Below are 21,617 nucleotides of genomic sequence, written 5' to 3'. Positions count from 1 at the left end.
CCAGGTGATTTCATATGGAGCCCAGGGTGAGGACCACAGATTTGGGGCCAGGGATGCATCAGCTATAAGTGATTTCCATGTGTGCTCCAGGGTTTTAGAAAACAGTTCTGCCCTGTTAAAATCAAAGGGCTACTTTGGATTACTCAGCTATCTGTCTAAACTGCAACAGGAGGAAATGTCTTCTTGGCAGATCCATCTTTATGTCATTTGCTTTCAGAATAAGGGGTTGCTTCGGGCACAGCAGTTTGATTTCGTCTGTGTTGAAAATCATTAATAGCTGGGACGCCTGGGTGGCTCAGTCGGTTAAGCATCTGCCTTTGGCTCAGGTCATGATCTCAGGGTCCTGGAATCGAGTCCCACATCGGGCTGCCTGCTCAGCGGGGAGCCTGCTTCTCCCTCTGCCTGTCGCTCCCCCTGCTTGTGCTTCCCCTCTCTCTCCCTACTAAATAAATAAAATCTTTTTAAAAAAAGAAAATCATTAATAGCCTACGGATACCAAAAGGGGATGAAAAGAATTTGCAAACATGTGGAGTGCATTATACATGTTTTCAAATTTCTCCTATGATTAGAAAGGAAAACTACATTGCTTAAGACTTGATTTCCTAAACTCAGCCCTCAGCCATTTCCCTAAATTATTTCAAGTCTTTCCAAGATACTCAGCGTTCTCTGCAGGGGATTATTCCCAGTGTGAAGGGTACGAGATGGATAACGATCTCAAAGGAATTCTGCTTCTACTGCAGAAGCCTCACTAGCAGAACCTCCGATGACGAGGGAAGCTGCAGGGGCAGAATGATCCTTGTGGAGGCAGGGGAGTGCTTTAGTCAGGTGGAGTCGATACACGGGCCCAGCCCAGCCATTTAGTCCCCGTGGGGCTTTGGGCAAGTTTCTTGACTTGGATGACAGTTACATAAACCTCTTGCAGGAAAAGGCCTAAGGGTACTGACTGCAAAAACACCAGCGATTCTTCATTCCTCCTTGTGGCCCATGCCCTCCTGGCAATGTGATTTTACCGCTGCTCCCATTCAGAGGCTGACTCTTCCTCTGGTCTTACTCGCTCTGGCCAATAACAACGCAGTGGGTAGAATGACTGTGCCAGTTTGGGGTGTGGGCCCAAAAGGTCTTAGATGCTTCTGCTTTTTCTTTCAGAATACAGCTGTCTCCAAGCCCATGTGAGCCCGCTGGAGGATGAGATACAATGAGGAAGAGAACCAAGGTGCCCACTTGACAGCCAGCTCACCCCCAGAAGCAGAGCCCCCTAGTCAACGAGCAGCTAACCACACATGCATGAAGGAGCCCAGCAGAGACCAGACTGGTCCTGCGGAGCCCAGCCTAAACTGCTGACCAGCTCAGTCATGAGCTAGATAAATACTGGGGTGGTTTGTTACACAATAACTAGTACATACACCAATCGAAGACATGATGTCAAGATTCAATGATATATTAATTACAAGTTACTTGGCAAACAGTAGGCATCCTATAGGTGCTGATTTCCTTCTTCCCTTATTGAAAGTTGCATCTCTCAAGTTAAACAGAAATACATGCAGACGTGTATGTATGTGATTGGTGCTTAAGCTCACACAGCACCCCACACTGCAAGAGGAAGTGGGTGACCAGAGTCTGACCATGAGGGCCCAGGGCCAGATTGTGAAATAAGAAGTTTGCCTTTTTTCCCCTCTGAATCTAAACTCTGGAGGTCAAGGCTGTGGACAGATCTAAAGACATGGAGTTCCCTCCTTCGGGGGCTCCATCTTTCTTCTATTGCTGTCTGACCTCTGGGAAGGGGGAATGGACCCACCCCAAGACGCAGTTGTTGGGAAGCCGTGGTCTACTTTAGGAAACTTCCTCTTGGGGCACCGTCTCTTCTCACCTTGGGCTGAGGGGAAGAGGTTGGTGGGGAAGGGGTGACGCCTCTGGAAGGGAAGGGGATGTTTTCAGGCACTTCACCTCCCCAAGGTCAAGAGGAGCCCTGAGTGCTGCATTTCCAATGTGACAGCCTCTCAACACATGTGAGTGCTCAGCACCTAGAATGTGGCTGCTCCAAGTTATGATGCGCTGAAAGTGCAAAATAGAGTGAATTTCAAAGATTTAATACAAAAAGGTGAAATATTTCATTAATAATTTTATATTGATTACACATTAAAATAGTATCTTAGATATGAGGTTAAATAAATTCATAGTAATACCATCAATTTCACCTGTTTCTTTTTATTTTCTCTAACGTGAGTGTTGAGATTTTAAAACTATAGACGTGGCTCACCTCCTGCTTCTACCGGACATTGCTCTCTTCAAGGACTGCCTCCTTTTCAAAGTGCGGGCTGCCTCCTCAGAAGAGCAGAGGACAGGAAGGCTAGGAAATCTGAAATTTTAAAAGAATTTGGCATTTTACTGGTTCCACTTGTGAATAAGGGATTTAATAAGGCTTTAAATTTAAGATTTAATATTAAAAATAAAATGCATCATTTCAACATCGTGTTAGGAATTGGTATCGTTTTGCACGAGGGTTGCAGAAGCAATGCGAAGACATGGTTCTTGGCTCCAGACCTTTACTACTTAGCCTCTCACAGATTGGCTCCAGGTCCTGATATTTCCATTTTACATTAGATCCCCTTCCTCCAGGGTGATTGAGGAATAAGGCTGAAATGAAGTTTGAAGTTCTCACAAACCAAAGGATTTTTCTTTCTGTGGCTTTACCACCATTTTTAGTTTCTAATATTAGAAATACAAATTGCAGGCCATAGCTGGGAAAAAGAATGTAATGAATTGAGTCTAGAATCACACCACAGCTAATTTTCACAGGCAGGTGCATTACCAAAAAGGGACATCACTTCCAACAATTCCAATACGTTCCCAGGACTTAGTCCACACCAAGCATTAGACTGAAAGTCCCCAGTGCCATCACTGTATAGAAATGGGACCATGCGCTGCATCCAGACAGGGCTGGGATGCTGTGAAGAGAGCAAATCTTCACAAAAACTCTAAATAATAACACTCTCTAGTGAAAGCAAGCATGATGGTCGTTAGTTGATGCAAGGCAACTTTCTTTTTCTTTTCTAATAAACAACATCTTCAAGGAGAGAAGCCCAGCCTCCACGCAATGCTTCCGTGGCTACTCAGGGATATGACCGAATTCAAGAGCAATAAAGGAGATGAAAGCCACATTTTAAATGTAAACAGATGTGTCACTGAAAAATTTTCAGATCCATAAATCCATGTATATGTTAATCATCACAGTATTGTGAGATGCAGGGAAACAATAAAGCATGTGCCACTTATATATTCCCCCCACCCTTCTCAAGTTCCTAAGTGCAGATACTCTATGAGAAAAAACTTTTCCAATTGACATCAATGTGAACATTTACTATTATAAAATTAGTTTTTTTTCATTGTTTGTTAACTTTAAAGCCAAAGATACATAGTTCTACATTTAACATACTGCATTTTCGTAAAAACTCTGAATGTGAAAAGCTTCCTTTCTCCGATTACTAACAATAATTGCAAAATTGCCCATTCTATGAAGGACACTCTTCCAGGAACTGTGGGGAAATGGAAAAGAAAGAACCAATATTGTTCCCATGACCTGGCAAGTCCCTCAAAGCTGGGGCAGAGAGATAGTCTCTCTGGGGCTTAGCACAGTGTCTGGCAAACAGTAGAAGCTTAATTAAGAGCTTGTTGATTGGATAAATGAATACTTCCGCTGCACACGGAGGCCAAATACAGGTAAGTTCCACACCTGGTGCTGTGGATGGATGTGCGGAAGCACGCTGTACACCCACTCCTGCCTGGGGTTTGGCCTCGCCCTGCCCCCCAGCCCCAGGGCAATGCTTCCAGCTGTGGGAGAACTCGGGGATTTCTGTCCCCCAAAGTTCTTACCTCATCGCCGTCTCCCTTCCCTCAGTCTGTCCCAACTGTCCTTCCACCTTTTATTCTGCCTTCCTCTGCTCAGAGCTCTGTTCCTTCTACTTGGAGCAGTTCCCGCCACCACCCTTCCCTCCCCGCCCCTTCCCTCTCCTTCCCTCCCCGCCCCTCTTGCTGTACCTCTTCCAGCAGTTCTTGTCTGCTTTTCCTCATAAAATAACTCTTCTTCCACTCTCTGCCTCATTCACACTCATTGGGGGATCAAACCTTCACCCCACAGTTTAGTAGTCCACAGATTTGGGAAAAAAGGAAGTCATATTCTAGAACGAGAACCAGTGCCATCCACTTCTAGAGATCCCGGAAGTAGTTTAAGAGCCTTTAGAATCCGCAGAGAAACCTTCATCGTTCTCATTTCCTTCTAATTAAGTTATTTTTCTCCAAGCACCAGCACTCAAGACAAATTTTTATCGTGCCAAATATAGGAAGGAATGAAGTACCCACCCTGCGGCAACTTGGACGAACCTTGAGAACGTTTAGCTGAGGGAAAGAAGCCAGTCGCAAGAGTCTAAATATTATAGGATTCCATTTGTATGAACTGTCCAGAAAAGACAAATCTAGAGGGATGGAAAGAAGATGAATGGATGCCTAGGGCCAGGGTAGTCAGGTGGGAGCCCAGCAGCTACAGGGAGTTTCTTTTTGATGTGATGAAAAGGATCCAAAATTGACTCGTGCCAGTTACACACATCTGTGCATAGACTAAAAACCATTAAATTATACACTTTAAATGAATGAATTATACAGTACATGAATTGTATCTCAAGAAAGTGGTTTAAAATTTTTACAAATGAATTATTTTACACATACAAAATTATATGGTATACAAATAGACATTCTGTATGTCACCTGCTTAATAAAATTTTACCACTACCTTTGACGCCCTCTGCATGGCCCTTCCCAAATACAACTCTTTGCCTCCCCTCCTAGAGAGTCATTCATCTGAAATTTTAAACAATTATTATTCCACTTTCATTATAATTTTGCTACATATGTATCTCTAAATAGTATAATGTTTAGCTTTGCAAGTTTCGACTTCCTACAGATGTATGTGCCAAATATACTCGTCCCTTCCCTTTCTCTTTCCACATTGTAATTTTTGAGAGTCTTTCACATTTTAAAGTTTCTTATTCAGGGGCGCCTGGGTGGCTCAGTCGTTGGGCGTCTGCCTTCAGCTCAGGTCATGATCCCAGGGTCCTGGGATCGAGCCCCGCATCGAGCCCCGCATCGGGCTCCCTGCTCGGCGGGAAGCCTGCTTCTCCCTCTCCCACTCCCCCTGCTTGGGTTCCTTCTCTCGTTGTGTCTCTCTCTAATAAGTAAATAAAATCTTTTTTTTTTTTAAAGATTTTATTTATTTATTTATTTATTTGAGAGAGAGAGAATGAGAGACAGAGAGCACGAGAGGGAAGAGGATCAGAGGGAGAAGCAGACCCCCCGCTGAGCAGGGAGCCCGATGTGGGACTCGATCCCGGGTCTCCAGGATCATGACCTGAGCTGAAGGCAGTCGCTTAACCAACTGAGCCACCCAGGCGCCCAGTAAATAAAATCTTTAAAAAAAAGTAAAAATAAAGTTTCTTATTCAATTGTTTACTAATTAGCCTCTAAGTTGAAGATACTAAAACTTACCTCAGAGAGGATTCTTGTGAGATAATTAATATAAAGTGCTTGGAGTAGTGCCTGATTCATTATAGGTGTTCAATATTGTATACATAATATATATATTATTACATAATTATTGATAATTATATATAAAATTATAGTGATTACTCCTTTCTCTGTTAATGTGTATTATTTCATCAACTGCATTATGGATTAATAGTTTTCGCATTATAGCAAAATCCGAGGTACACAGAAATGCCTCATTTTAGACATCTGAAGTCCCTGGATAGCTAAGATTTACATTTTTTACATCCCAATTTACTTCTAAACATATGTTTTTCCCCTTTAAACAAAATAAAAGAATGAGCTTTATAAAAAATGTCAACCATTTCCAAATTCTCTTCCAAAATTGTTATTTTAACATATGTGACAGAGCTTTAGTCAGACGGTGTGACCGTTCTGTTTTTTTTTCCCAGCTTTATTGAGATATAATTGACATATGACGTTGTGTGCTGTTTTTAAAGTACGCCTCATTTGTACACTTCATTTGTACACTTCCACTGTACACTTGGACACAATCCACGTAGTTGCCATTGTTAATATGTGCACGTGCTCCACCAAATTCCAACCAGCTAAAGGGAGAGGACAGGAAGCAGTCTGGCTCTGAGCCCTTCCCAGAACGCCAGGGATTCAAGTCCTCGCTTGGGAGGGTGGATCACATACCCTTTTTGGGGGCCACTGATGTTTTCCGCTGTGGCTGCTGGATCCAGTTCCCTGGCTGCCTTGTACACCAACACCCATCCACTTGTGGCAGATGCCTGGAGCCCTGGGCTGGAAAGGACTGTGAGGTCAAGTTTAGGCTTGGCAGGAGGGGAGGCCTCTGATTTACTACCGGTGTCTTCAATAGCTAGAGTTCCCAGCACCACCTTCCCTGCCACTCCCACCCGTAATGGGATGATGTTAGGTGATATCAGGTTAGCGTGCATTCCGAAGAACAAACAAACCAGGAGCTTCAGAGTTGGAGAGTTCTCTCCTTTCACCAATATAGATCCAATATATTTGCATGTCCCGTTGAATAATACAGGGTTTGAAGTCTGCGGGTCCACTTATCTGTGGATTTTTTACAGTACAGTACTGTAAATGTATTTTCCTTCATTATTTTAACTTTTTTTCCCTTAGTTTCCTTTATTGTAAGAATACAGTATATAATACACATACACAAAATATGTGTTAATTTATTGTTTATGTTCTCAGTAAGGCTTCTAATCAACAGTAGGCTATTAGTAATTAAGTTTGGAGGGGGGAGTCAAAAGTTAGATGTGGGTTTCTGACTGCACGGGGCAGGGGGGTGTCAGCATCCTAACTTCTGCATTGTTCAAGGGTCAACTGTATATTTATAGGTACTGTATTTGTGTTTTGAATTTGCACACTGACCCAGGCATTAATTTATGTAAAATAATATTCTAACATTTTCACAGAGTTGAGCATATTTAAATTCTGTTTCTGTACTTCTAATTTTATTGCATTGTAGCCCCAAAATGTGGTATAAAATTGTCCTTTTAGATTTACTAAGTATATTTTTGTGTTGTTAGAATACAACCAAAGGTATTTTAATTTTTTTTGCAAAAAAAAAAAATATTTTTATTTATTTTTTGTTGGCTTGGTTTTTTTAAAAGTTATTTTGCTACTATATTCTTTTGGGTATATATATATACACACAAATCAGTTATGTTTCATTTCCTGTGCTTTTCTTTCTTATTTATTTATTTTTGCCATTCCTGGCCCATCATCCTTAGACTTTTGCTATGCTCTCGAATCTATGATCTAGTATCTGCTGGTCAATTAAGATTTCTTTCAGCTCTAGATACCAGAAATTCAGAAAATTATTGTATGAACAAGCAAGGGTAGGAGATGAGGCTGTAGAGGGAGGCAGGGGCAAGGTTATCTACAAGCTTTTCTTCTACTGCAGTGAAAAGCCAGTTTAAAGCCAGGCAGGGTTTAAAGAGGGGGTGGGTCACATATACAGGCCTACCTCCGAGATATTGCGGGTTTGATTCCAGCCAACCACATAAAGTGAGTCAAATAAATTTCCTGGTTTCCCAGTGCATATAAAAGTTATGCTTAGGGGCGCCTGAGTGGCTCACTTGGTTAAGTGTCTGACTCTTGGTTTCAGCCCAGGTCATGATCTCAGGGTTGGGAGATCGAGCCCCATGTTGGGCTCCACACTCAGTGTGGAGTCTGTTTGAGATTCTTTTCTCCTCTCTCTCTCCCCCTCTGCTCTTCCCCCTGCTCGCTCTCTAATAATAAATAAAATCTGTAAAAAAAAAAAAAAAGTCATGCTTACACTATACTGTAATCTATTAAGTGTGTAATAGCATTATGTCTAAAAAAGTAAATACCTTGATTGAAAGATTGTTTATTGCCAAAAAAATGCTAACCATCGCCTGAGCTTTCAGAGTTGTGATCACTGATCACAGATCACCGTAACAAATATAATAATGAAAAAGTTAGAAATAGTGTAAGAATTACCAAAATATGACACAGTTACACAAAGGAAGCAGAAGCTCTTGGAAAAATAGCACCATCAGACCTCGTCGACACAGGGTTGCCACAAAACTTCAATTTCTTAAAAACACCGTATCTGCAAAGCGCAGTAAAGTAACGTGCAGTAAAATGAACTATGTCTGTATCACATTGTTCAGGTTTTTGAGAAATCAGCCTGGATGCTGAGTGGAGAACAGACCGTAGGAGGGCCACAGACAGGAAGCAGGGAGGTGGTTAGGAGCCTGTTTGGCAGCTGCCCGAGAGAGGGCAAGGTGGCTGGTGGAGACAGAAGAGGCTGTAACCAGGATGCCTGTTGCAGACAGAGCCAACAAGCCACAGACTGGCGGTGGGATCGTGTATGGGGGTAGAAGGGAAGCCGAGTCAGGAATGATGCCTGGGTGCCCCCCTCCCCCCACCCCAGGGACGAGGACCCAGGCCTGGTGGTTCTCAGTGGATAGATGGTCCTGAAAGCTGAGAGACCACATGGGATCCCTCTGGGGGTGGGGGGGAAGGGGGGAGAGCATGAAAGAGAAGGGGGGAGGGTAAGGATCACTAGAGACCTATAGGAAGTGAAGCAGGAGGAAGGTAGAGTCAGATGGGAGGGAGTCCAGGAGCGGGGAGGTTCTCAAAACTCCAGAGGGAAGTGTTTCAAGGAGTGTTTTCAAATGTACCCACAGATTTGTTCTAACAGGTATGGCAGCATGCACAGAAATGGCTGTCCTAAAGGAAGAAGTTTTTACTCACAGTTCCCTAGAATCAGGAGGAATGACAGGTCATGCAGAGCCACCACCGCAAGCCAAGCACATCTGGGTTGGCAGGGGGAGTGAGGGGAGAGCATCCCTTAGCGCTTTTATTATGGGAAGGAATGGGGGAGGCAGGGTAACCACACCAAGTAGGTTTAGGATTGGCTAGTTTGAAGAGTTTCCGTGGGCACTGGAGTGTAGGGACTGTCCCCAGTTATCCAGAACCTGGCCCTGGAGTTATTAGGGCAGGGGAAAAGGAGCCTGGAGTGTAACAGCTTACAGAAGAGGTGTTTCAGGGTGTCAACTCCAGATTAGTAGGTCTGCAAATGAAAGGCATGCTCATTGCACAAGTTATTTGCTATCTTTAGGAATTAGCTAACCTGGGAAGGGGCAGGCCCACCCTGGTCAGTGAGGCCCCAGATGCCAGAGCATCAGAGAATAAGAATACAGAAAATAAGAAAATACAGTTAATACAAAGGAAGAAGTGCTCAACTGTATCATTTGCATCAAGTGCATCTAAAAGACTGAGATAAGAACAGAAACTTGGCCTTGAATTTGTCAAAATGGAAATCACTGGTGACCTTGGTAAAAGCCAAGTCAGTGAGGCAGTCTGGAGGAAAGCTAGAATGGAATGGGGTCAGGAGACAATGTGCGGAAAGGAAGCTCTGATGGAGCAGAGAAACACAACGGTGAGAATGCAGAGGAATGCACAACATTAAGGCACGTGTGTATGCTGATAGAAATGACCCAGCAGGCAGGGAGAAATGAATGAATCATTACAGACAGAACTCCAGAACACCGTGGAGGTAGGCTGAAAGGACTCTTCCGTCCCAAATTTACTTAAAGTTACAGCTTTAGTCTTTAAAATAAACGAGATTTTTGCCTTTTATTTCATAATACAGGCACACCCCACCCCAGAACATATCCTCAAGTACTGTTTCTCTGGAAGAACACTTGAGTTATGAATACCCAAACTGCATAGTGGCTGTTCATATGTATATTTTCAGAGGATATAATTTATATTGAGTTTTCAAAACTTAATAAAACACTTTTTAAAAAAGATTTTATTTATTTATTTGACAGAGAGAGAGCACAAGCAGGTGGAGCGGCAGGCACACGGAGAGGGAAAAGGCGGCTCCGGGCTAAGCAGAGAGCCCGACCTGACGCTTGATCCCAGGACCCTGGGATCATGACCTGAGCTGAAGGCAGACGCTTAACGGACTGAGCCACCCAGGCGCCCCCTTAATAAAACATTTTAAACTAAATGGCTTGCAAGAAAACCTTCACGTTGGTTCAAAATACAATTGGTAGACCATAAAATCACACCAGTCACTTTGCAAATTTTGGAGTATCAGCAAAAGTATACACATTGGATGGTTGGTCTAAGAGAGGCCACTGCTACTTAAATGTGAGGTGACCAAGAAGTAATGTTTTAAGCATTTTATATCCTAATATGACAGTTGTAACATACCTGGGTGCCATACTGTGATTTAGAAAACTGGCATAATTTTTCAATTGACCTGCTATTTCTAATCATTTTTCCTGTTTAAAATAATGGGAAATATGTTTTTCTTAGTTTCCTCAGAGACAGGCTGACATTTCAGACACAGGTTACTGACATTAACTGGCAGAAGACCTTCCTCCAGCCTTGTCTCAGTTTAAAAATTTTAAATACTTACCTTGTAAATTACTTAACTTCGGTTGTTCCGAATCTTATAGTAAAATTGCTGCTCCAGAATGTTGTACCACAGTCTGCTGTTTTGCATCCTTTCTGCACAGAATTGGGGCTGTGCATACTCCAGTTTGAGAAGCAGGTACTAATGCAAAATCTGATCAGAAAAATTATGGAAAAATGAATTCTCACTGCAACCCCCAACAACCGCTCAGATGGGATTTTTAAGAAGGGATCTTAAAGTGGTTCCGAAGGAGTCGTACTGTAGGGCAGACAACAGAAACTGTGTATTCTCTTCCCGCACAAAGTTCCTTAACCTTTTGGGAAGGACCAGAGGGAGGATTTACGGGCAAGAGACAGCAGCAAGGGAGGGACGGAGGACAAGGCGAGAAAGATGGGTTTGAAAAGGCAAGTTCCAGGTTTCCAGGTGCCAGGTATTTCCATTTTAGGTAATGAATTTGCGGTTTCAGGTACCCACTGCAAGCTTCTGCTAAAGTTCCTAAACGGAGCCCGCGCCCCCAGCAACTGGCTCGGTGCGTCCGCACTGCGCATGCCCACGGGGGGGGGGGCGAGGAGGAGGGGCGGGGCGCGCCGAGCTCGCGCGGGGCCGAAGCCAGGGAGAGCATGGCCACCCTGCGTCGGCTGCGGGAGGTTCCCCGGCACTTGCTGGTCTGCGAGAAATCCAACTTCGGCCACGACAAGTCGCGCCACCGACATCTTGTGAAGACGCACTATCACAACTACAGGGTGAGTTCGGCCGCCGTTGGCCCCTCGGGCATCGCTTCATCCCCCGGGAGGTGGGGAGGTCTGGGCAAAATCGCATTGAGCTTTGAGTGGCGGGCCCGCCCTCGACGCGCAGAGGGGCGGGGCTCCTCGCCAGGCATGTTGGGAATTGTAATCTCTTCACTGCTCCCGACTGCTCGCTTGCGGAGCTGCAGGACTACCACTCCCAGGATGCTCCGGGGGCGTGGGCAGTGTCCTCTCCTCTCGGGGGGAGGGGAGGGGCGGGGCGGCGTGCCCCCTGCCGACTCCAAAGCGCGCTGGCTACTTTGGTCCCGCCCCTGGTGGGGTGCTTTCCCGGGAGGGACGTGAGAGTGGGGGCCGAGCCTGGGAAGTTAAAGAGCGAGTGATGGGTGCAACGTGGAGCCGCGGGTCGGAGGAAAATCGGGGCCGGACTCGGCGCCCCTCCCCACCTCTTGATTCTTTCTCCCGCCTCGTGGGAGCGTCTTGCCGAGTCCGGACCCAGGAAGCACGTGCTTTTCTAAACTATTTAGGGGAGCTAGGTTTAGATGTGAGAAAATTCCCGCTTTGCCTGTTGTCCTCTGTGGTCTCCAGCCAAAGCGCGGCAGTTCGGCAGCTTTGTGTAGAAATGCGCCGTGGTGGCCCTGCTTCCGAGCACAACTTAAGAGCTTTACAGGGGTGCTAACATCGGTGTTGCTTCGTGAAAATGTCATTCTCGTGGGGGTGCTTTGTGTAAGTTGAGGCCTCAGTGAGGTTAATGATCTAGCATCCGGCAAGAGAAGAGAATGACCCCAATGCCAGTCAAGTGTCCAATGGCTCGGTTTCACCAACCCATGTAAGTGGCGAGGTCTCCAAAAACTCAACCTGAAAATGGTTTTAGCCCTTTACACTTTAAATTCATCAGCCTCATCTCCACCCAGACCTGACTGCCATGGCAGTTTCTCAGAGACACAGGTGGTGAGGCCGGTCCCTTAGGAATAGACTGGCGTTTGAGCTTTGGGAGAGTGCTTTTCAAGGTGGGGAGCACTTGGGCAACATTTGAAACCGTTTAGGTTTAACATCTCTGCTTTAGACAAAAGCTCATCGCAGGCAGCAATCGGGGTGTGTATCTTATCTTTTCCAGGATGATCTGTAGAATTTTTCTGTCTAGAAAATAGAAACAGCCTGGACCACTTCTGCTTCCATGGAGCCTCTTAATGATTGATGTCCCTAATTTCCTTATGCCCTAAGGGACAGTCCCTTTGATTCCAGCTGGTACCAGGTTAAACAAATTTAGGGATATTCCACTGTACCATATCTCCTTAAAAATTAATTAGAGCAGTGGACAGGATATAAAACGTATTGTTTATTTGCAAAAGCTTTCCATTAAATTTTTTTTTTGCTTCTTTAACTTTAATGTTTGGATACAGAAATGAAAAACGTGAATTGTCAAATTTCTCTTTTCCTGAGACTGGTAAATTAATGTAAGAGTTTTATAGAAACCCGTGGGGGAATAGTTAGCAGCCTTCATATGTTATAGCATCCTTAAAAAGCTAGAGGCTGATCTACATGAAAGTAAGACTGGTTTATGTTACACATTCCAAATAGGTTTCAATTCTGATTCCTGAATGTGGGATTCTGTCAAAAGAACTGAAAAACCTAGTCATGGAAACTGGACCCTATTACTTTGTGAAGAACTTACCTCTTCATGAGTTAATTACACACGAATTCATCAACACCTTTGTGAAGAAAGGTAAGAAAAATCTTGTCGTGTCTATGAATGTGGCAAGATGAGGAAGTATAGTTAGATCACATCACGATACTAGGGCTCTTCTCTTGTCTTAAATAGGACCTGTGGAGGTAGTCTGCGTGGTCAAGTGCATGCATCACTCCCCCTCCCTCAGTATCCTCACCCTACCTTTTCTCGTGCTCTCTTTAGGTGGTGGTTTCTGATGACACTTGTCCACGAGTGTGGCATGGGGATGTTGTAACATAAAGCTATCCCTCATCTTAAAACAAGGATTCAGGGAGAGGAGAGAGCCTTGGGATCTGTGTGTTCAGATACACTGCTGTCGGTGCGTGGCCACAAAGACCACTGTGTTCCCAGCAGTCCCCACTCAGCCGTCTCGAAAGGTTCATCTCCTCATGCCACCGTAGCAGCTGTTCACCGGGCGGTGTGCTCATTATGGTTCAGTGTCTTCTGCTTCGAGTGTGTGGCTCTGACCCTCTCTGCTCACCCCACCGCATTTCCATTCGTGTCTGCTGGGTTGGTGGCTTTGTTCCAGTTGTTTCCTAGGGAGCACTTGTTTGAAACTGTATTTCAGACTGTCGTTAGGGATTCCCCCCTCACCACGTAAGTCACTGTCCTTAGAAGTAAGCAAGCCCCTTCTCTTGCTGTAGGCTCCATATTCGTCGTCTGCAGGGAGCCCTGAAGAATCCAGTGACTTCCAGTTCCTCTCCTTCGGGTGCTGCTGGCCCTGCTTGCGAAGCTGGCCGTGCTTGTCTTTGGTCCCATCAACTTGAGTCCTTTCATCTATTTTGAAGTTTGGTGCTTTGTTAATAATGTGGCCATTGGCTGTAAGGGGCACTGTTACATATCTTAACCAGCTGAACTCTTCCAACAGCTCTGTGAGTTAGGCCTATGATCCCCATTTTACAGGTGAGGAAAACTGAGGTTCACAGAGACTGAGTGGCTTTCCTAACCTCACACAAGGTCCTGGCACATTTTGAATCTTTACCTGGAACTCTTCCTCCCAGGAGCGTGCACTGACCTAGTAGTCTACTTTGTGCCTCTCTGCCAGCACTCTCAGCGGTACACACCACGCCCTGAGTCCATTTCCTGCTTGATGGTAGTCACCTGGCACGGATAGGCCCTGGGTGGGGGCGTGAACTAGCTGTTGTGTGGCCTCAGTGTCCTCGAGCTCACCCTTGGCAGGTTTTAGGGTTATTTATTTATAGATTTTATTTATTCATTTAAGACAGAGAGAGAACACGAGCAGGGAGAGGGAGAAGCAGGCTTCCTGCTGAGTGGAGAGCCCGATGCAGGGCTCGAACCCAGGCCCCTGGGATCATGACCTGAGCTGAAGGCAGACACTTAACCATCTGAGCCACCCAGGCGCCCCAGGTTTTAGGTTTATTGAGGGAGCTGGATACTGGATACTGGATACTGGATACTGACTGGTGGATACTGACCCTTACTCACCTGGCAGATACGTTATCATGTGAAGAGAATCCACTAACTTTGCAGGTGTGATTTTTTTTTTTTTTTTTAATTTCTTGTCTGGGCTTTCTTACAGGTTCGTGCTGTGCACTAACATACAATACAAATATCGATGAAGATAATACTGTGGCCCTGCTGCCAGACGGTAACAACACTCACTTTCTCTTTAATTTTAAAAGAAATACTGTAAAAAAAAAAAAAAAAAAGTCAAATCTCCAGATTCGCTCCCCTTCTTAGAATGAACTGTTTTTAACAGGTTGGTTTTTATTCTTCTTGACATTTTCTATAAATTTATAAACACACATAAAGCTTGGTTTTTTTTTTTTAACATAAATCACATTGTACTACATTGTTCCTCAATTTTCTTTTTTCTCAATATGTCATAGACATCTTTCCGTATCAGGGCATATGGTTCTGACTTACCATTTTTAATATTTTGAAGGTATTCTAGTGAAGAGGTAACCATGATTTGTTTAACTATTCCGTCTTTAATAGAAATTTAGATAATTTCTGTTTTCACTGTCATAAATAATATCCTTGTATGTATAATAGGTTAAAATATCCTTATACATAAATAGGATGTATGTATAAATAATATCCTTGTATCATAAAGAAAATCCTTGTGTGCAGTTTATTACCCTCATATTTAACTGCTCGATTGGCTATGCTTTCTTTTAATCAGAGAACGTGTCATATTTTTAACATCTCTTTTATGGGAATTATTTGACTTATAGGGAAATTAATTTTATCACTGGATAAAGATACTTATGAAGAAACTGGTCTTCAAGGTCGTCCATCTCAGTACTCCGGCAGAAAAATCATGAAATTTAGTAAGTATTATGCTCCCATCAGTTTCTAACAAGTCAGTAATCTTCCTGTAGCAATTTCAGTGTAAATGTTTGAATTGCCGCTGTTCTCTTTGTTCAGAAGGAGTATGGCTTTTTCTTGTCTTTAAAACTTCTGACCCACGGGGCTCTAGGTTGAGCTTTGGAGGGACTAAGATTGCTCTTCTCTCTGTTTCTCTTCAGCTGTGGGCTGCATCTTATAAGGATCACAGAATTGGAATGGTCCATTATATATATATGTTTTGGGTCAGAAATTCAAATTAATGAACGCAAGATAAGCGTCTACAGCGTGTTCTTAATAAAGAATTTCCTTTACTTTCACCAGGTTTTTTATGATGACTAGTAGAGACACCCCCGTGAGTGAGGAGATACGGTTCTGCCGATAGTGTCTGGCTTGAACACGAATGACTGAGGCTGTCACATCCTTAGGTAGATTAGGATTGACCTCCCAAACCTCTGCCCTTGGGCTTTGACCTCGGAAAAGTATGAATTTAAAACATTTGTTGTTACTGTCAATGCTAGAAATGCCCATGAAAGGCAGAGTTTTGATTTGGTAAACCAAAGGAGTGCAAGAACAAAATAATTTTTGCTAGTCATAAAACTTCCAAAAATTCTGATGCTTTTTAATACAGCACTTTTTCCACAGTGTAGGCTGTGTGTATACGAATGAACTGTTTATTCCTCTTTCCATTTTTTAAGTTGTTTCCATTGATTTGATGGATTTATCCTTTAACCCGAATTCTAAGAAGTATGAAAGAATATCTTGGTCCTTCAAAGAAAAGAAGCCATTGAAATTTGATTTTCTTTTGGCTTGGCATCATACAGGTATGGAAGATATGTAACAGTACAATGATTTGGAAATCTAATCATTAATTAAAGGGGAGTAATGGAGGATTGAATTGTGATTCATCCCTGTGGTCTAGGATATTGTGTACATATGTGCATAAACATTATTCGGGAAGCTGCTTCGGGCCCCCTGCCATCCCCGGGAGCCATAGTTTGGGATGATCTAGGCATGCGGCCATCTGCCTCCACCTCCTTGGGTTATGTGTCAATCCAGAGATCTTGAGAGTGGCTTCATAGCAGCTAACTTTTATCTGTCTCTCCCCTTCCTTCCTACACCTTACCTCAAACAGCCTTGGCAGTATGTTTTAAAATAACACAAATTATAAACACAAACTGTTGATTATTTGAGGGTCCAAATCAGGCATGCCATTAAATGTCAGATGAAATTTGTTGTAACTTGGAATTGATTAGAATGTGAAATTTAGTGGGGTGTTTGGTCACCAAACGTGGTGACGTGCCGACAACTTCCATGTGCCTTGCTCCTTTTAGAGTGTAGCTTTGGTCCATCACAAGATTGTAATGAGTCAGATCATCACAGTTGTGATGGTGTCATACTCATTTTTGGAGGCTAGGGAGGCACATAGGTCCATTTTGGAAATATGCCTATGCATCTGCTCTGTGTGGGACGTTTCTGGTCACGGGGTGCTCCAGGCTGCCCCTATGAGTCCTCAGTCTGTAATGCTTTAGTGCTTCTCCTCCTTAGGGTAGAGATACAGGAGGGCAGGCAGACTGACAGACATCCAGTTGCATGAAGTCTTCATTGAGGACCATGTGTGCTTTCGGTTCTGGAGAGCTCTGTGTTCCTAAGGCTCCTAATTATTCTAAGGGCTTGTCAAGAACTGGGGAAAGTCCAAGATTTTCCTGACTTGTACACCAAGTAGCCTGCACAGTCTCATGGGTGCTGGCAGAAGGCACAAGACTTGGGATTTAATTACTCACAGTAGTGGCCGTAGTGCAGCAGGTCCCACTACCTACAGGGTGACACGCGGTGGGCCAGGGGATACGACATGTGCCACGGGCTGCATTACAGGAGAGGAATCCCGAGCTGCAGGAACGCCAGTCTTACATCCTGGCCAGTAAGCCTGTGGGCCTTTGTTCTGGGGCGGAGGGTCGGTGGGGAGCAGATTATTTCTATTACACTGGACATGAAGCAAGCCTGACTTTTGCTCCCAAGGGGGCCGCTATTTCTGTCTTCCAAGGCTGTTGGAAAATCCTTGAAGATAAGTTGGATTTTACTGGGTTTTTAAAGACAAGCTTAAATGAGATTCTGCCATCATTCAGTTCCTCTTGTGTTTCCTTTACAGAGATTATGCAAATAAACTCCTCTCTGTAGAGTTCACTAATTTTATTTAGCCACGAGTAGCACTTTTTTGTATTCAGTAACTCAAAATTTTCTTACTAGAGCAAATGCTGAAACTAATATGGGGTTGAATCTGAAAGGATTACGCTTTTCCAGGAAAAAGGAAAGGAAATGAATGTTTAGAGAACTTTGGCACAAGGAGCTGAAAGCAACTTAAATGATTTTAATTTGAATACAACTTTGCACCACTCCCTTCTGCGTTACTTTATCTCACCTGCTCCCCAGAACTCTCACATGGGAATGGGGTGGTTTCAGGGATTCACTGAACTTGCTTTCAGGAGTCAGATGACCTTGTATGGTGTGTTTTTAAGGTGCAGAAGAATCTACAATGATGTCATACTTTTCCAATTACCGAATTCAGGAGCATCAGCCAAAAATAGCCCTGAGCACAGTGACAGAGCTGCAGTGCCCGGTGCTGCAAAGCAGCGCCCTCCGGGGGGCGCCAGAGGCGGCCTGCAGCGCTCCCGAGCTTCTGGACTGGCTGGGCGCCGTCTTCAGCCACGCGGAACTGTGCGTAGTAGCTCCTGGGCTGTGGGCTCGGGCTCTGGCTGACTTCTTGTTCTTCATAGGGGTTTATACTTTGAAAATGAATCATGCGGGAAATGTAAATATGTTTTCTTTCTTTCTTTTTTTGTGTGTGTGTGTGTGACAGAAATAATGAGCCTAATAACTTCATATCAACCTATTGCTGTCCTCAGCCAAGCACAGTGTTGGCCAAAGCTTATTTGTGTACAATCACTGGTTTCATACTTCCAGAGAAGATCTGTCTCCTCTTGGAACAGCTGTGGTGAGAACGCTTTTTGCCTTTTATATCTTGCTTGTCCATGCTCACATGACATTTTAGGGGCAATGCTACTGTTCCAGATCGCAGCGTACTCTCACAAACGTTTCCCCTTTTTTCCTTGCTTGGGCTCACAGTGTGGTAACATTATCTTAAATGACATAACTATCCTTGGTGATAGGAAAATTGTATTGCCAAATACTTGTCTTTATGAAAAGACAAAGAGCAGAGTTTAACTAAGCTTCTTGAAAACAAACTATTCATTTTTCTTGTGCTCCAGAAGTTGTAATATCACTTAAGAAAACAGCAGTACTCTACAGGACACGCTATGGTCTGTTTTAAATGTTAGAGTTCGGCAGATGTTTTATTTTGAAAATAAGTTGACCACTTTTGAATCCAAATCATGTCTAAGATCTCTTCTGGCCCTGACATCCTGTGAAGCCCTGGGCGTCATTAACATGCCAAGGATTGGACAAGGCAGTATGGGGTTTTTCATTTGAGAAGGTACTCTATAAATAAGACACTACATTTTATCTAATGTCGGGAAACTCTGATTCCATATTGAAAAGGCCATGAAGCAAACATAATGCCTTCTCAGTCTTCACTTTTTTTTTTTTTTTAAATAAGCCCAATGCCAGGCTTGAACTCATGACCCTAAGATCAAGACCTGAGCTCAGATTAAGAATTGGATGCTTAACCAAGGCACCCATCAATCTTCACTTTTTAAATGTCTAAGATTTAAATCTTGAGGGTTTTCTTTTTTAAGCCCAATACACTTTTTCATGTATTAGTTTAGTACTTTCATTTTCCTCAATAAGGTTGGATTTTTTTTTTTTAAGATTTTTATTTATTTATTTGAGAGTGAGAGAGTGAACACAAGCAGAAGGAGTGGGAGAGGGAGAAGCAGACTCCCTGCTGAGCAGGGAGCCCGATGTGGGGCTCGATCCCAGGACCCCGGGATTATGACCTGAGCCAAAGGCAGACACATAACCGACTGAGCCACCCAGGTGCCCCAAGAAGATTGGATTTTTTTTTTTTAAATCCAGGAAATTATTCTGCAGTGTTTCAGTTAACAGAGACTGAACAGCACTGTTAAATGGAGGGAAACTATTCCTGTACACTTTGTGGCTTTGTTTTGTTTTCTCTTCGCATCTTACGTGATGTTCCACAGTAAGCATAGGAACTGCTAAAGTTGATTTTGTGCATTCTGTAATTGGTTAACATTTATTGAATACACCACATAGGATCAGGAATGTAATTTGCATCTCTTAATACTTATAAATAAAAGCTAAGGTCTAAGCTTCATTGGAACATCAGAAATATCACTTATCCTGAATAAGTAAAAAAATGTGAACATTCCTAGCCCTCCCTGTTTAAGATTTATCTTTCTTTTTCAGTCGCTACTTTGATGAGCCCAAGTTAGCTCCTTGGGTTACGTTGTCAGTACAAGGCTTTGCAGACAGTCCTGTTTCGTGGAGAGAAAATGAACATGGTTTTCGAAAAGGAGGAGAACATTTATACAACTTCGTGATTTTTAATAATCAGGATTATTGGCTTCAGATGGCTGTTGGGGCAAATGATGACTGTCCACCGTAAAAAATACAAAATTTAAAATCATGTTTGTTTATGTTCATGCTTTCTTTCAGATTTTGTTAATGGTAAAGGACTGTGTGTTCACTCAGGTTTGTATGATGATGGCATTTTTTAGATCAGCATCCATTAGCATTCTTGACTTAGGGCCCATCCTGTGAGTGTAGCTGGGACTGACATCCAATGAATAGCTCATAGTTGATTACCCTGGTCAGTGTCAGTGTAAGTACAGAGGTGTGGGTTACTGCATGGTAGAGTGGACTAGGATGGCCAGGGAACAGGTGTTCTTAGACCGTTGGGTAAGATGTGTGTTGTTACTCGGGTGTATGATTACAACTTTTTCACATAATAAAAATAAGTCCTTATATCATACTTCTCAGAGCCAGCCCTGCTTTAAGTACTGATTGTATTTTACCTCATTTCTTTTTTTTTTTTAAAGATTTTATTTATTTATTTAATTGACAGAGAGAGAGAGAGAGACAGCATGAGGGGGAACACAAGTAGGGGGAGTGGGAGAGGGAGAAGCAGGCTTCTGGCTGAGCAGGGAGCCCGATGCAGGGCTCGATCCCAGGACCCCAGGATTATGACCTGAGCTGAAGGCAGTCGCTTAACCAACTGAGCCACCCAGACGCCCCTACCTCATTTATTTCTTGCATCAACAGCACAGAGTATAAATGAGCTACCAGGGTCACGCTGCTTATGAGTCTGAGACCTGACCTCAGGCCAGCTGGTTCCTAAGTGTGTGTTCTCACTCTTGCCTCTGGATCAAGAGAGGGGTATTTGGATACTGTATATGGTAAAGAACAAGTTGAAAGAATTTTTTCTGCTAGCACTATGGCTGATAAGGACCAGCTGAGAACAACCAAAACTTCTGGAATATATATCAATAACCATTTTTAAAAATGGATCAGTGAGCTATAAAATAAGAAGTCTCAAAAAATTTTAAATGGAAGTAGAAGCACAAAGAGGTAATTAGGACACTGGGGCCACTTTTTGCCCTTAGGGACATTTGCCAAATACCTAATTAAACTTTGATTTTCATCATCTGGGGTGGGAGAGGGGCAGTAGCATAGCAGACAAAGCTTAGGGCCTGCCCAAAGTGGGAGGGATAATAGGAGATCTCATGAAGTTGAGACCCCAAAAAGATAGACTTACTAAGGGTGAACTATGAACAAATCTGCCTGCCTCCTCCCTCTCCAATCTCCCCTTGTCCTCCCCCACTCCCCCCAGATAGCAAGGAAGATTGCCTATCCTGAGAGAACACATCTCCATCTTCCCTGAGAAGGAATATACCTATATATGTGTGTGTGTGTGTGTGTGTGTGTGTGTATGTATGTGTGTGTGTGTATATATATATGTATATATTGCCACAAGCAGCCCTGAAGCTGGTTTGTTTGAACAATCTGGGTAGTCCAAAAAAAGTCTCACACCAGAAATTTAAAGTGATACCAGTTTTTAGTGCCCTCCAGGTGACTGACAGAAGCAAAACTTAGTGTCGTCTTTGGAGGAACTCAGAAACAGTTTCAAGGATATAAGTTCACAATCAAAAATCACAAACACATAAGATAGACAAGAGCTAGCAGAAACGATGGACAGAAGAAGCAGGCCTACAAAGACTTAAGCTATTAAGATTCACCAGACATAATATAAAATATATTTTATATTTAAAGAAATAGGGGAGATTAAAGAGCATGATTGTAAAAATGGTCAAGTAGATTGGGAAAAGTACCAAATGGAAATCTAGGAATAAGGAATACCATAATTGAGAGTTCAGTGGATTGACTAACA

General features: G+C 43.4%; 2 protein-coding genes and 1 long non-coding RNA gene across 3 annotated transcripts in view; 2 read left to right on the top strand and 1 right to left on the bottom strand.

Annotated features, from left to right (window-relative positions):
• Positions 1–1,188, top strand: part of LYRM4 (LYR motif containing 4) — a 267,655-nt gene extending 266,467 nt beyond the window's left edge. The window contains exon 3 of the mRNA XM_036091315.2: positions 1,147–1,188. Coding sequence (XP_035947208.1) covers positions 1,147–1,173 — 27 coding nt within the window. The 3' untranslated portion in view covers positions 1,174–1,188. The remainder of the gene's footprint in view (positions 1–1,146) is intronic.
• Positions 1,189–1,329: 141 nt separating this feature from the next.
• LOC144379109 (uncharacterized) lies at positions 1,330–11,021 on the bottom strand. The gene is made up of 3 exons (XR_013441378.1): positions 10,475–11,021; positions 2,258–2,356; positions 1,330–2,052 (listed from the first exon to the last, which is right to left on the bottom strand). It is a non-coding gene; the product is annotated as an uncharacterized LOC144379109 (long non-coding RNA).
• A 27-nt stretch (positions 11,022–11,048) lies between these two features.
• Positions 11,049–19,856, top strand: RPP40 (ribonuclease P/MRP subunit p40). The gene is made up of 8 exons (XM_036091308.2): positions 11,049–11,214; positions 12,796–12,940; positions 14,484–14,552; positions 15,142–15,237; positions 15,952–16,077; positions 17,770–17,968; positions 18,111–18,245; positions 19,637–19,856. The coding sequence occupies exons 1-8, from the start codon at positions 11,092–11,094 to the stop codon at positions 19,833–19,835; spliced, it is 1,092 nt and encodes a 363-aa protein (XP_035947201.2). The 5' UTR covers positions 11,049–11,091; the 3' UTR covers positions 19,836–19,856.
• Positions 19,857–21,617: the final 1,761 nt, after the last annotated feature.

The sequence above is a fragment of the Halichoerus grypus genome, chromosome 9 (genome assembly GCF_964656455.1).
Source record: "Halichoerus grypus chromosome 9, mHalGry1.hap1.1, whole genome shotgun sequence".
NCBI classification, from domain to species: Eukaryota; Metazoa; Chordata; class Mammalia; order Carnivora; family Phocidae; genus Halichoerus; species Halichoerus grypus.
The sequence above is the reverse complement of the archived record's forward strand: the minus strand, read 5'-3'. Positions and strand labels throughout refer to the sequence as shown.